Here is a 15,359-nt window from a genome sequence, read left to right as displayed (position 1 = left end):
AGCGTCCTGCGGCGTCACGTTTACAGACTCATGGCAGCATCTACCTCATAAATATTTATCTAAGAGTTTACTGGTTATCCTTTAACACACACACACACGCATGCACGCACGCACGCACACACACACACACGCACACACACACACACACACACACACACAGCTGTAATTCTTTCACGAGTGCTTCGTCAAAGTCACGGTAAATATGTGCGTGGGTTCGACCCCCGGGGCGAGTTGGCGCTCCTCTCACGTGGTGTTTGTGGAACTCACCGTCTGGAGGAAGGCCAGGTTGGCAGCTGTGGGGACGCTGCTGCTGAACGACCGCGCCTGAGGGAGGGAGGGAGGGGGAGAGGGAGAGAGAGAGAGGGAGAGAGAGAGAGAGAGAGAGAGAGAGAGAGAGAGAGAGAGAGAGAGAGAGAGAGAGAGAGAGAGAGAGAGAGAGAGAGAGAGAGAGCGTCAGACGGGAATCAAACACACAAACAAACAAAAACTAAATAATAAACACAAGTTTAGTTCATGACAGCAGCTCCTGACCTTCTCTCCGTCCTCACGAACACACGTGTGTCGGCTTCAGGAGCTTCATCGTCTTATTTAATTAATCCGACTTATTTCATTTTCCAGTGTGTTTGTTTGTTCCCTACGTGTTATTATCATTATTATTATTATTGTTTATATGGATTTAAAGGCACAGGACGTTCCACTGACTTCTTCTTCTTCTTCTTTTTAAATTAATTAGCGTGGACTTTTCTAATTAACTCACATCAGGAGGCTTAAAAAGGCATTAAACACAATTAAAGCATTAATTTACATCCTCAGTATTTACACACGATGCCCCCGCGTGTGTTTTAACACTTAGGGACGTTCTTTATCCTTATAACAACAGAGATGCTGACGAATGTTTGGGCAATTAAAATAAAGAAAAAGCCTCAGAGACGTAACCAGGCGTGTGAGGGGTTAATTAATCAAACCCCGCGCAGTAGTGAGTTAGCGTTAGCAACATTCAAACACATTTACAGGACGTTTTAAACACATCAGCTGAAAACTTTGCATGTCTTTGAACGCTCCGACTAACAGACCTAAGAACAGTTTCTACCCAGAAGCTACAACAGAGCTGAACACCGCAAATACCTTTACCGCAAACACCTTTACCGCAAACACCTTTACCTCAAACACCTTTACCTCAAATACCTTTACCTCAAACACCTTTACCTCAAACACCTTTACCTCAAATACCTTTACCTCAAACACCTTTACCTCAAACACCTTTACCGCAAACACCTTTACCTCAAACACCTTTACCGCAAAAGCCTTTACTGCAAATGCCTTTGCTGCAAATACCTTTACCGTAAACACCTTTACCTCAAACACCTTTACCGCAAATACCTTTACCTCAAACACCTTTACCGCAAATACCTTTACCTCAAACACCTTTACCGCAAATACCTTTACCTCAAACACCTTTACTGCAAATACCTTTACCTCAAACACCTTTACCTCAAACACCTTTACCGTAAACACCTTTACCTCAAACACCTTTACCGCAAATACCTTTACCTCAAACACCTTTACCGCAAATACCTTTACCTCAAACACCTTTACTGCAAATACCTTTACCTCAAACACCTTTACTGCAAAAGCCTTTACCGCAAATGCCTTTGCCGTAAACACCTTTACCACAAACACCTTTACCTATGATGGTACGTGATGCTCAGTGTCTGTGTGTGTGTGTGTGTGTGTGTCTGTGTCTCTGTGTGTGTGCGTGCGTGTGTGCGTGTGTGTCATCGTGTGTGTGTGTGTGTGTGTGCGTGCGTGTGTGTGCGTGCCTGTGTGTACGTGCGTGTGTGTACGTGCGTGTGTGTGTACATGTGTGTGCCTGTGTGTGTGCCTGTGTGTGTGCCTGTTTGTGTGCGCGTGCGTCTGTGTGTGTGTACGTGTGCGTGTGTGTGTGAGTCGACCTCCATGTAAAAACGTCAGTGCGGTACCTACGTGTTGCAGATGTACGTGAGCTTGGCTGGCGATGTCGTACACCACATCACGGACGTTCTGCTCCCGGCTGCCGCGGATGAAGTCCTCCTGAGAAGCTCCGTGCTGCAGAAACAGACAGAACAAGACCAAAGGCAGTTGAGACCAAGTCAAGATCAAAACCAAGACCAGGTCCAGTGGAGACCAAGTCCAGATCAAAACCAAGACCAGGTGCAGTTCAGACCAAGTCAAGATCAAGACCAAGACCAGGTGCAGTCGAGACCAAGTCAAGATCAAAACCAAGACCAGGTGCAGTGGAGACCAATTCCAGAACAAGACTAAAAACAGTCAAGTCCAAGACCAGGTCCAGTCGAGACCAAGTCAAAACTGAGTCTGGAGGTGGTCGAGTGCAAGTCCAGAATGAGACCAAAGACCATCAAAACCAAGCTGCATCCAAGACCAGGTCCAGTCGAGACCAAGTCCAGAACAAGACCAAAGACAGTCGGGACGGAGTCCAAAGGCAGTCAAGACCAATTCAAGTCCAAGACCATGTCCAGTCGAGACCAAGACCAGGTGTAGTTGAGACCGAGTCAAGATCAAGTCCAGGTCCAGTCAAGACGAGGTCAAAACTGAGTCTAAAGGTGGTCGAGTGCAAGTCCAGAAGGAGAGCAAAGACCATCCAGACTGAGTTTAAAGGCGTTTCTTTCCAAAGTTTTTGATGTTCGACGTAAAGATCTTTGAATCACGTTGTCGTTGAACGGTGACACTGATGAACTCGCCTTTATTTTTAAAGTGCTGATTTCATCTTCAACAGCATGTTTGAATCCATTTAAGAAGAAAAAACAACAACGCCTACAATCACGGACATTACAGGCTGTTCATCATCAAGGACGTAACAAACAGGCCTGAGTGTGTGTGTGTGTGTGTGTGTGTGTGTGTGTGTGTATCCATCATGCACCATCAGCATCACAGGAAAACAACTGCTGTGCGTCTGCTGTTGACTCATGCTTGTTACTTCTTCAGTGATGAGTGAGTCACTCTGCGCACAGAGTTAAACGGCTCCTACTCTATGTGTTCAGTGTGTTCAGTGTGTTCAGTGCACTACACGTGTGTCCACAGCGCCCTCCGCAGGCAGCAGAGCGGAGGTGGTGTGAGGTGAGTGAGCTCCGCAGGGCTCGGGGTTAAAAAAGTCATCCTCCAGCTGAAGATGTTAAGGGCAAAACCACCACAAAGGGAAGCAACATGACTAAAAACAGACTCAAAATGACTAAAACAGACTCAAAACCACCACAAAAGGAAGTAAAATGACGGCAAAGGGAAGAAAAAGAACTAGGATCAGATATGAGTCGTCCTCCAGCTGAAGACTTAAAGGGCAGAGCTCGCGTGCAACTTAACATACATCAGCCCAGAACACACACACACACACACACACACCCCTCCTCCGTCACCATGGCCTCAGATCCTGCCGCAGCAGCAGCAGCAGCAGCAGCAGCAGCGGCGGCAGGAGCGGCGTCAGCGTGTCGTTCTCCATGTGGGACAGATGGCCCACAAAAAGGTTGCTCATGGTCCGCAGCAGCATCATCTGTTTATCTGCAGGGTTGTAATCCGCCGCTCGCTGCGTCTCAACACATGCTTGTTGTGTAACAGATCCTCCGTTTGTGCCAGATCATGATGATGATGTCATCGTGTCAACAAGAATATCATCTGACATCATGTCAAAGCTGCGAGTCCTGTGGTTGTGATCAGGTTGTTCCACAGCGACTATATTAAACTGGATGAAGGGGACTTTTCTGGTAAATTGCCACCAAAAATTATGCAAAATGACTAAAAACAGATACAAAACCACCACAAAAAGATGCAAAATGACTAAAAACAGATGCAAAACCACCACAAAAAGATGCAAAATGACTAAAAATAGATGCAAAACCACCACAAAAAGATGCAAAATGACTAAAAACAGATGCAAAACCACCACAAAAAGATGCAAAATGACTAAAAACAGATGAAAAACCACCACAAAAAGATGCAAAATGGCTAAAAATAGATGCAAAACCACCACAAAAAGATGCAAAATGTCTAAAACAGATGCCACAGATGAGGGGAACCTTTGCGGTGTATCTGTAAGTGGAGCCGTGTGCGTGCACTCACCAGCATGCAGACGTCCATGGGCAGGTAGACTTTCCGCCGGCTGCTGTGATACGGAGTCGCCCTCAGACACGTCACGATGCCCTGAGCTTTACCGATGTGACTCGCCGCGTGGTCCGCGTGCACGTTTTTCACCCCTGAGGAAGAACGAGACATGAGGAGAGACTCTCTTCACGCGTCTGGATCCTCCTGTGGGAACACGCGCACGTCCTTACCCAAACACTCCAGCAGCAGGTAAATCAGGGAGGACTGCGTGTTCTCCGCATACGTCTCCAGCTCCTGCAGGTTTCTGTACGCGCGGTCGTCCAGATCCTTCTCCTGCTCAAACACACGCCCAACGCCACGCTGTTAGGTTACCGAGGGATTCAGGAGGCTCCATCAAAGTTTACACACGGCTAAATAAAATACACATAATGAATTATAACAAATAAATGATGCATCAGGGACAAAAGACTGATTATCTGGAGCAGGCACACACAAGAGCAGGGAGTGTCGCGCGTGTCCTGCATGTTGTGCGTTTTGTGAGTGTTGTGTGTGTCATGAGTGTCCAGCGTTTTGTGTGTTGAGCGCGCAGTTAATGTGTCCAGCGCGTCGTGTGTGTCGAGCGTGTCCTGTGTTTTGTGCGTGTCGAGCATGACGAGCGTCATGCGTGTCGTGAGTGTCGTGCGTGTCGAGCGTTTTGTGCCTGGCGAGCGTGTCGTGCGATTTGTGCGTCCTGCGTTTCCTGTGTCTCGTGAGTGTCGAGAGTGACGTGAATGTCTTGAATGTCGTGTGTGTCCTGCGTGTCGTGCGTGTCAAGCGTTTTGTGGGTGTCGAGCGCGGCGTGTGTTTTGTGCGTGTCTAGCGCATCCTGAGTGTCCTGAGCGTCCTGAGTGTCATGAGTGTCCTGAGCGTCCTGAGTGTTGTGAGTGTCCTGAGTGTCGTGCGTGTCGTGAGTATTGAGCGTGTCCTGAGCGTCGTGCGTGTCGTGAGTGTCAAGTGTTTCGTGAGTGTGGTGAGTGTCGAGCGCCGAGCGCGTCCTAAGTGTCCTGAGTGTCGTGCGTGTCGTGAGTATTGAGCGTGTTGTGCGTGTCGAGCGTATCGTGCGTGCCGTGTCTCACTCTCTCTGCGATGATCCTCAGCAGCCATCTCTTGGTCAGGAAATGTTTCCTCACCGCCTGAAAAACATGGTCACACCTTCGTCACTGCTGCAGAGGAAACACACTCGTCCTCACAGCCGCTGCTCGTGCTTTTCTGTGCGCGGTGGCGTTTTTACCCTCCACAGTTCGGCGCTGACCGGCTGATTCGGGGGCTCGTCTCTGTAGATTTCTTCGATGGCCGTCTTCCAGAACTGCATTCGCATCAAACCGATGGTCTTCTGGGAAACGGAGTCCTTCACCTGGGGGGGGGGGGGGGGACACAGCACAGGAAGAGAAGTGTTTGACAAGCGCGTTTAAAAAGGACTGGGATCAGATATCAGACATTAAATATATTTATTATTTCTAAATACATTAAATACGCTTATAACAAAAATGGATCTTCCACAAAAAAGATGCAAAATGTCTAAAGACAGATGCAAAACCACCACAAAGGGATGCAAAATGATTAAAAACAGATGCAAAATGACCACGACGGGAAGCAAAATGACTAATAACCGATGCAAAACCCCCAAAAAAGGATGCAAAATTACTAAAAGAAAAGCTAAAAATTAGCAGAAAGGGAAGTAAATTGACTAAAATCAGATGCAAAATGACAAAATAACATGCAAAAACCACCACAGATGTTGCAAAATGACTAAAAAGGGATGCAAAATCACAAAAAATGATGCATAATGACTAAAAAGCAGTGACGGTAACCGTAGCAACAGGAGACGCGTCTGTGGGACTACCTGCCTGTGCCAGCTCCACATTAAAGGCCCTCAGGGCCAGAGACGAGCGCCGCACCTCCTCTGGGAGCAGCAGCGAGGACACGAAGCCGTCATAGTCCCTGGACCTGAGGAGGAGAGGGGGAGGAGAGGAGGGGGGGGGGGAGAGAGAGAGAGAGGAGGAGAGGGGGAGGAGAGGAGAGGGAGAGAGGAGGGGAGGAGGAGGAGGGGAGGAGGAGGAGAGAGGAAGAGAGGAGGAGAGGGGGAGGAGAGGAGGAGAGGAGAGGGGAGGAGGAGAAGGAGGAGGGGAGGGGGAGGAGAGAGGGAGGAGAGGAGGAGGAGAAGGAGGAGAGGAGGAGAGAGGAGGAGAAGGAGGAGAGGAGGAGGAGAGAGAGGAGAGAGGAAGAGAGGAGGGAGGAGAGAGGAAGAGAGGAGGGAGGAGAGAGGAAGAGAGGAGGAGAGGGGGAGGAGAGGAGGAGAGGAGAGGGGAGGAGGAGAAGGAGGAGGAGAGGAGGCGGAGAGGGGAGGAGAAGGAGAGGAGGAGGTAAGAGGAGAGGAGAGAGGAGAGGAGATAGGAAGAGGAGAGAGGGAGGAGGAGGAGGAGGAGAGGAGAGAGGAGAGGAAGAGGAGAGGAGAGAGGAAATGTAATCCTGTATGAGCCTGGTTCTGGTTGTGTCACACTTTATTCTGAACACTGAAAACCGGAAGTCACTCTGGCCTGTTTCAATGAATTTACCGTAATCACCAAAATACGGGCGCACTACAAAAGTCAGTTCCGGCTGCGCATTAGCTCCAGTTTACGGCTCTGTAAGCACTTTATAACCATTGCAGTGAAACATTAGGACTTATATTTATTAATAAAAGTTAAATCTGCTCTGTGAGTGCAGATGCGGTGAACTTTAGCCCGTCAGCACCGGGGGACCCACCTCACCAGCTCCAGGCAGAACTTCTGGCTGAGCTGCGGGTCCTGGGTCGCGCCGGTCGCCGCCCTCACGCTCTGGATATCGGCCGCTCTCCGGAGACAAACACCGGGGGAAACCCTCCCGTGAAGCCCGTGATACAGCGACGTTTTACCGCTTAATAACAGTCCATGAACGGCGCTGATGCCGGCTGCCATGTTCCCCTTCAGCTGTCCCCCCGGTGTCACCGTAAAAACATTCCCCCGCCAACGGACACGTTAGCTAACACACTTAAAACTCTTATATTTTTATTTATATAATAGTTATTAAAGCTGCTGATGAGTTGTGAATCATCTATTCACATAAACGTGCCTGAAAACAATCATTTACTATTATAACAAACGTTTATTTGTTGGATATGTTGTTAAAATCACACGACAACCGTTAGCGTAAGCTCACCGGAAACTACACAGCACTGCCTCCAAAATAAGAGCTTTTGGACCTTGACATTTTTATTCTTTTTCCTTTTTTTAAACATAGAAAGTTCAAATTTAAGAAAGACTAGTTTTCACTTTACTTACTTACTTATTTATTTTGCATTTCTATCTTAAAGGAATATTTTCCCTGTTTTTATTTTTTTTAATGATGTTTATTTTTCCAGGAAATAAATGCAAGTCAAATGAATAAATGTAGTGATAAAACTAGCTTTTGCTTTTATTTTGACCACTTTAGGAATGAGTCCTGACCCCAAGTGAAGGAGTTCAAGGACCTCTGGATCTTGTTCACGAGTGAGGGGACGATGGAGCGTGAGTTTGGCCAGAGAATCGGAGCAGCGGGGGCGGAGCTGCAGTCGCTCTACGGCACCGTTGTGATGAAAAGAGAGCTGAGGAAGACAAAGCTCTGGATCTACCCTCAGTCCTGGTTCCTACCCTCACCTGTGGTCATGAAAGCTGGGTCAGGACCCAAAGAACCAGGTCCAGGTCAGGACCCAAAGAACCAGGTCCAGGTCAGGACCCAAAGAACCAGGTCCAGGTCAGGACCCAAAGAACCAGGTCCAGGTCCAAGCGTCTGAAATGAGTTTCCTCAGGAGGGGGGCTGGAGTCTCCCTTAGAGAGAGGGGGAGAAGTTCAGCATCCGTGAGGAACTCGGAGTAGAGCCGCTGCTCCTTTGCGTTGAAAGGAGCCAGTTGAGGTGGTTCAGGATCATCTGGTAAGGATGAACCCTGGGCGCCTCCCTAGGGAGGTGTTCCAGGCACGTCCAGCTGGGAGGAGGCCTCGGGGAAGACCCAGGACCAGGTGGAGAGATTAGATCTCCACACTGGCCTGGGAACGCCTCAGGATCCCCCAGTTAGAGCTGTTTAATGTGGCCCGGGAAAGGGAAGTTTGGGGTCCCCTGCTGGAGCTGCTGCCCCCGAGACCCGACCCCGGATAAGAGGCTGAAGATGAGATGAAATAAATAAATGTAAAGATAAAACTAGCTTTTGTTTTTATTTTGACCACTTAAGGAACAACAACAATAATAATTATAATAATAATAAATGATATCATACTATATGATATAATTATGATGTATTTAAGTGGATTAAAAGATGGCAGCACATAATGTAGTTAAAAGTAGATTAAAACATTCATATATGACAACAAACAGAAAAACAATGACAAAAAGATGCAAAATGACTAAAAATAAAAATAGATTCAAACCAGCACAAAAAGATGCAAAATGACTAAAAATAGATGCAAAACCACCACAAAAAGATGCAAAATGACTAAAAATAGATGCAAAACCACCACAAAAAGATGCAAAATGACTAAAAATAGATGCAAAACCACCACAAAAATATGTAAAATGACTAAAAATAGATGCAAAACCAGCACAAAAAGATGCAAAATGACTGAAAATCGATGCAAAACCACCACAAAAATATGCAAAATGACTAAAAATAGATGCAAAACCAACACAAAAAGATGCAAAGTGACTAAAAGTAAAAATAGATTCAAACCAGCACAAAAAGATGCAAAATGACTAAAAATAGATGCAAAACCAGCACAAAAAGATGCAAAATGACTAAAAATAGATGCAAAACCACCACAAAAAGATGCAAAATGACTAAAAATAGATGCAAAACCACCACAAAAAGATGCAAAATGACTAAAAATAGATGCAAAACCACCACAAAAATATGTAAAATGACTAAAAATAGATGCAAAACCAGCACAAAAAGATGCAAAATGACTGAAAATCGATGCAAAACCACCACAAAAATATGCAAAATGACTAAAAATAGATGCAAAACCAACACAAAAAGATGCAAAGTGACTAAAAGTAAAAATAGATTCAAACCAGCACAAAAAGATGCAAAATGACTAAAAATAGATGCAAAACCAGCACAAAAAGATGCAAAATGACTAAAAATAGATGCAAAACCACCACAAAAAGATGCAAAATGACTAAAAATAGATGCAAAACCACCACAAAAAGATGCAAAATGACTAAAAATAGATGCAAAACCAGCACAAAAAGATGCAAAATGACTGAAAATCGATGCAAAACCACCACAAAAATATGCAAAATGACTAAAAATAGATGCAAAACCAACACAAAAAGATGCAAAGTGACTAAAAATAGATGCCAAACCAGCCTAATCCTGAGTTCGTGCTCTCTGGTCACAGGATCACGTGATTATAACTTTAACACTTGTGGAACCGGCTCCTTTAAAGTCTCATGTTAAAGGAATGAGGAACGAATCCGGACGAGCGAGACTAAAACACTTGAAGCCAACAGCTCAGGAACTTAGCGTCTGTTTTCACATCCACATAACTTCTATGTGTGTGTACAGAATCTGAGCAGCAGGTATCCATGGCAACGAGCTCCGCGCCTCGCCGCTGTGTGGGGCTGGTGCTGATGTGTCTCCAGGTTTGGCTGCAGAAGGGAGAAGGAGCCGCACGGTGAGAAGGTTTCTACTTTAACTCAGTCACAGTGACGCTTAGACTTAAAACCACGGACGTATCCAGAGACTATGGGCCCCTGGGCTCAGGCCCCTGAGAGGCCCCCCCACTCTGCCCACAGGAAGAACAAAGACACACACCTTCAAAGAGTCGAATCTTAGTTGTTCACGTCATTTTGCATCTTTTTGTGCTGGTTTTGCATCTTTTTGTGGTGGTTTTGCATCTATTTTTAGTCATTTTGCATCTTTTCGTGCTGGCTTTGCATCTATTTTTAGTTATTTTGCATCTTTTTGTGGTGGTTTTGCATCTATTTTGAGTCATTTTGCATCTTTTTGTGTTTGCTTTGAATCTATTTTTAGTCATTTTGCATCTTTTTGTGGTGGTTTTGCATCTATTTTTAGTCATTTTGCATCTTTTTCTGCTGGTTTTGCATCTATTTTGAGTCATTTTGCATCTTTTTGTGTTTGCTTTGAATCTATTTTTAGTCATTTTGCATCTTTTTGTGCTGGTTTTGCATCTATTTTTAGTCATTTTGCATCTTTTACACTCAACATTACAGTAACTAAAGCTTCGTCGCACAGTGATATTTTCTCATCACTCTGAAACAAACAAAATGTGCTTTGCATTTAGATTGAATGTACATTTGTCTCCACAGAGTCTCCACGGACGCTGACGTGCTGCAGCCGTACACTGAGGGCCACGGCCCCTCACACTCTCATCGCCACGTTCGGGACGCACAGTCTGTAACTGACGGCAGGACGATGTTTGAGACCTGGCCGTCCAGTAGCCACAGTGGACTCCCAGTGGCCGAGTCTTCTGTCTTCATATCAGCCGTGCCAGGCAGCCCCGACAGGCCCCGCTGGGTTTACGGTCAGTGATGGAATCAGCTGTATCACTGAACTGCACTGTGAACAGACCCAGGGGCTGATGGAGAAAATACCCTAAAAACAATCACAGAGATGCTAAATGACCACAAACATACACAACATGACTACAAACAACCCCAAATAAGCACGAGGAAATGCAAAATGACTACGAATACACACAAAAAGGCCACAAAGAGACACACAATTACTGAGGGAGGAAAAATAACTAAAAAGAGACGCAAATCCATCACAAAAAGATGCAAAATGACTTAAAATAGACGCAAAACCACTACAAAAAGATGCAAAATGACTAAAAATAGATGCAAAACCACCACAAAAAGATGCAAAATGACTGAAAACAGATGCAAAACCACCACAAAAAGATGCAAAATGACTGAAAATAGATGCAAAACTACTACAAAAAGATGCAAAATGACTGAAAATAGATGCAAAATGACCAACAGACTGCTTGAGACTCTTGACTGGTGTGTGTTCCTGTGTGGACAGGATGGGGGGCTCTCACATTGTCTCCTGATTCGTCCGTGCCTCCCTGTCCCCAGGTCACATGACGCTGGTTCCCGACCCGCTGAGGACGCTGTCGGTGCTGGAGCCGGGCGGACCGGGCGGCTGTGAGAGGAGTCTCAGGGTGACGGTGGAGGAGACGGCGTTGGCTGCCGGGTGTCTGTACGCCCAGAACGCCGGCTTCTTCAACACCACCACGGACGGGTGTCTGGGCAACGTGGTGAGCGACGGCAGGACGGTGAGGGACAGTGGGGGCGTGCAGAACGCCCAGTTTGGCATCAGGAGGGACGGCACCCTGGTGGTCGGGTGAGACACCCTCTGACTGACGACCAAACAAAAACAGTGAGAATCACAAGATAAACAGAAGCTTGTGTTCCTGCAGGTACCTGTCCCAGGAGGAGGTGCTGGACCAGTCCAACCCGTTCGTGCAGCTGGTCAGCGGCGTGGTGTGGCTGCTGAGGGACGGCGAGTTTTACATCAACCAGAGTCTGAAGGTGGAGTGGGATGAGCTCGTTGATCAGGGTAGGTTCAAAAACAACAACAACAACAACAACAACAACAGCACAGGCAGAGACGCTCTAGATCAAATACCACACATCCGTGACCTCATGAAATAACACATGTACATATAAAGCGTCTATAAAGTGTGAACGCATTAAGGGCAAAGTTACAGTACCAGTGAAAAAGAAAGAGAAACAGGGAGAGAAATGTTGCTTAAAACACTAAATGACCACAAAGAGACACACACAATGACTACAGAGACACAAAACCACCACAAAAAGATGCAAAATGACTAAAAATAGATGCAAAACCACCACAAAAAGATGCAAAGTGACTAAAAATAGATGCAAAATCACCACAAAAAGACACAAAACCACTAAAAACACAAGTCTTTCCCTTTGTTTTTGTGTTGAACTGTAGTAATAATAAAAAAAAACATATTTTATTCTCTGACAGAGGAGTTCCGAGATTTCGTGGACGTGCTGTCGGCGAGGACGGCCGTGGGTCACGACGCCAGAGGCAACGTGGTCATGTTCCACGTGGATGGACAGACGGAGAAAAGAGGGTAATGTTACTAACGAGGCTCACGGGGCGGCTCGCTTCAGAAGCAGTTCGGTCCGGAGTATCATTCACGCCTCTGGTGTCTGTTCATGTTTGAGCAGCATGAATCTTTGGGAGGTGGCGGAGTTCCTGCAGAACCACGGCGTGGTCAACGCCATCAATCTGGACGGAGGCGGATCTTCCACCTTCTTGATCAACGGCGCGTTGGCCAGCTACCCTCCTGACCCGTGGTGAGACCGCTGAAGTGAAATTCCAGCGTAAAATCTTACAACGGAGAAATCCAGGAGAGATGCTAACAGCCGGACGTGGCTAACAGTGGTTAGCTCGGGGCAGTACGGTGAAGGCATTCAAAGGTCTTTTTTAACCACTAATGCTGCTGAAAATAACAGCAAACCTCTGCAGCAGCATGAGAAGAGTCCCTACACACACAACAAAGCGTCATCGGCGTAGTTAGTGAACCCAGAGTGTCACGACTCCCTCCCTTCTCTCCTGTTGAGTCTCTGTGTTTTTGCCTCCCTCTGTCGGTGTTTCCCTGTCGTGAGCTGGTTTTCCGGGCAGGCTGATCCAGGTGGTTCTCGTTGGCACTAATCACCTGCCTCCCTGTATATTAAGCCAGTCCTGAGTCTCGTTCTGGGCCGGATCGTTACTGCAGATACTCCAGATGTCTCAGTAGCAGGAGCGGTAGCGCGTAGCAGGGCTGGCTTCATCCTTGTGTCGATGCTTTTCCTCTCGATCCTCCGTCGACGTTTTTGTGACTGTTCCTTGGGTTTTGTTGCCCTTCTACCTGTCGACCTGCCTGCTCGCCTACCTGCCAGCGTACCCCCTACCCCCCCGCCTGTGCTCATTCCCCGTGACCAGTTGTTCCCGTTCCTCTCCGTGTTTCCCCCTCGCTCTCTGTGCACCCTTTGTGTTTTAGAAGCTTCATTAAATCTGTTAAAACTGACTCCCGAGTGTGAGTCTGCATTTGGGTCCAATCCTCCGTGTTTTCCCCGTCACCGTTCGTGACACAGAGTTTATTAAAAGAGTGTTTTAAAGACCCACCTACTGGCCCCTGTACCAGCTCCTCTCATAGTAAAGTCCGTTACAGTGGAAGGAGCCCATTGGTGCTTTGTTGTGTGTGTGTAGGGACTCTTCTCATGCTGCTGCAGAGGTTTGCTGTTATTTTCAGCAGCATTAGTGGTTAAAAAAGACCTTTGAATGCCTTCACCGTGCTGCCCCGAGCTAACCACTGTTAGCCACGTCTGGCTGTTAGCATCTCTCCTGGACTGTCTCCATGGATTATTTGATGAGTGTATTTGCTGAAAAAGACCCTGGGACGATTCATTGCTTTCCTTCTTCTCTGTTCCCAGTAAATCCGACAGCAGGTGGCGCTGTGCCCGGCCTGTCTCCACCATCTTGTGCGTCCACGAGCCGCGGTGCCCGGCGGCAGGCTGCGGCCCTCGTGGCGTCTGCACTGACGGTGAGTGTGAGGGTGGAGCTCAGTGCAGCTGGCGGAGGCTGACACAAGGATGTGTTTTTATTGATGCATCATTTGTATTTTTCCCTTCTCAGTCTGAAGTCAGCGCGTATAAAAGTGTGGTTCACATGTTCATGAAGCGCGTCTGTCTGTGTGTCTGTCTGTCTGTCTGTCTGTGTGTCTGTCTGTGTGTCTGTCTGTCTGTCTGTCTGTCTGTCTGTCTGTCTGTCTGTCTGTCTGTCTGTCTGTCTGTCTGTTCTAACTGTCTGTCTGTCTGTCCGTGTCTCCGTGAGCAGATGGTTGTGTCTGTGCTGCTGGATGGAGAGGAAAGAACTGCAGTGAAGGTAAACTGAAGCATCAGCGTTCACATCATCCCTCTCTGTCTCTGTGTCATCTAAAAAGATGCAAAATGTCTATAAATAGATGCAAAACCACCACAAAAAGATGCAAAATGACTAAAAATAGATTCAAAACCATCACAAAAAGATGCAAAATGACTAAAAATAGACGCTAAACCACCACAAAAAGATGCAAAACCACCACAAAAAGATGCAAAATGACTAAAAATAGATGCAAAACCACCACAAAAAGATGCAAAATGACTTAAAATATATGCAAAACCAGCACAAAAAGATGCAAAATCACTAATAACACAAGTCTTTCCCTCTGTCTTTGTGTTGAACTGTCTCCGTCAGTGTGCCCTGCAGGTTATTATGGTCTGTCCTGCGCTCACAAGTGTCAGTGTGAGGACCAGTGTCCCTGCGACGCGCAGACAGGAAGCTGCGCCTCCATCAGTGACAGAGGTACTCGTCTCTTTCCTGCAGCACCACAGTCGCTTTGGAGGTGGTTTTATTGTAAGTGTCGCGGTTCTCTCGTCCTCAGCGGGTCCATGTTTGGTCAAACAGATGTTTGAAGTGTGGAGACGGCAGGAGGAGGCGTGCAGAGACCCGTATCTGACAGAGTAAGAGCTGCAACCGTGCACCACAGAGTCCTGAAGACAAAACACAAGTCAAATCTAAACTCTCCGCTCTCTCTCCACAGACAAACATGGCTGCTGGTCTCCGGCACGCTGGCCTCGCTGCTGCTCATCCGGGTGGTGGTTCACGGCGTCCGTGCGCGGAGACGCTGGCTCCTTTACGGGTTTTCCTACGCACAGATTCCACTCAGCAACGTCAAGGGAGAGACGCCGCCTACCACCTAGGGCTGCACCACGACCGTCACGTATGACACCGTTATTCATCACCGTGATTCGTGGATTTTAGGACGAATTATAAAAACGAATCCTGAACAACAACAAAGATTGAAGCAGAATATTCATTATATTATTTAAAAAACACTCTGCTGTGATTCATGTTTAGTTTAACGTCGTTTTCACACAAAGAAAGTTCAGAAAAACTCGAGAGATGGAAGAAAATCTACTGTCTGTCCCTCAATTCTGCATCATCACTGGCCCCGCCCCTTTTTGGTCACACGCCCCGCCCATTTTTTGAAAGAAAAAAAATATAAAGTTTGAATAAACAAATGTAAAAACTTTTACTGGTTTAAATGTTTTTACTATTGATACATTTTGTTTTTGTGTCATTGGGTCGTGAAAGGTGGAAACAAATAAAATGTATGATTCTTCTTCTTCTTATTATTATTATTATTATTATTGTTTAATAG

General features: G+C 46.7%; 2 protein-coding genes across 4 annotated transcripts in view; one reads left to right on the top strand and one right to left on the bottom strand.

The window, feature by feature from the left end:
* ndufaf6 (NADH:ubiquinone oxidoreductase complex assembly factor 6) overlaps positions 1–7,078 on the bottom strand; it is a 7,863-nt gene extending 785 nt beyond the window's left edge. For 2 of the 3 annotated variants that reach the window (XM_083918502.1, XM_083918501.1), the window contains exons 1-8: positions 6,874–7,078; positions 5,976–6,075; positions 5,360–5,482; positions 5,205–5,261; positions 4,320–4,422; positions 4,108–4,241; positions 1,984–2,085; positions 268–324 (exon numbers count right to left, since the gene is read on the bottom strand). In XM_083918502.1, the coding sequence (XP_083774628.1) occupies positions 268–324; positions 1,984–2,085; positions 4,108–4,241; positions 4,320–4,422; positions 5,205–5,261; positions 5,360–5,482; positions 5,976–6,075; positions 6,874–7,064 (867 nt within the window). In that variant the 5' untranslated portion in view covers positions 7,065–7,078. Of the gene's footprint in view, positions 1–267; positions 325–1,983; positions 2,086–4,107; positions 4,242–4,319; positions 4,423–5,204; positions 5,262–5,359; positions 5,483–5,971; positions 6,076–6,873 lie in introns of all 3 variants that reach the window. The other variant, XM_083918503.1, reaches the window with a different exon arrangement.
* A 2,523-nt stretch (positions 7,079–9,601) lies between these two features.
* LOC310950825 (N-acetylglucosamine-1-phosphodiester alpha-N-acetylglucosaminidase-like) lies at positions 9,602–15,189 on the top strand. Its single transcript, XM_083918827.1, has 11 exons — positions 9,602–9,791; positions 10,447–10,661; positions 11,218–11,485; positions 11,562–11,701; positions 12,137–12,245; positions 12,343–12,471; positions 13,591–13,700; positions 13,994–14,041; positions 14,393–14,500; positions 14,580–14,658; positions 14,739–15,189. The coding sequence occupies exons 1-11, from the start codon at positions 9,703–9,705 to the stop codon at positions 14,896–14,898; spliced, it is 1,455 nt and encodes a 484-aa protein (XP_083774953.1). The 5' UTR covers positions 9,602–9,702; the 3' UTR covers positions 14,899–15,189.
* Positions 15,190–15,359: the final 170 nt, after the last annotated feature.

Source organism: Echiichthys vipera (genome assembly GCF_963691815.1).
Source record: "Echiichthys vipera genome assembly, chromosome: 8".
NCBI classification, from domain to species: domain Eukaryota; kingdom Metazoa; phylum Chordata; class Actinopteri; order Perciformes; family Trachinidae; genus Echiichthys; species Echiichthys vipera.
The sequence above is the reverse complement of the archived record's forward strand: the minus strand, read 5'-3'. Positions and strand labels throughout refer to the sequence as shown.

Excerpts from the sequence above, each read along its gene's own strand:
- LOC310950825 (XM_083918827.1), top strand. The coding sequence starts at position 9,703 with ATGGCAACGAGCTCCGCGCCTCGCCGCTGTGTGGGGCTGGTGCTGATG. Across the intron at positions 11,702-12,136 it reads GGATGAGCTCGTTGATCAGG|AGGAGTTCCGAGATTTCGTG; the intron begins GTAGGTTCAAAA and ends ATTCTCTGACAG. Across the intron at positions 14,659-14,738 it reads AGAGACCCGTATCTGACAGA|ACAAACATGGCTGCTGGTCT; the intron begins GTAAGAGCTGCA and ends CTCTCTCCACAG.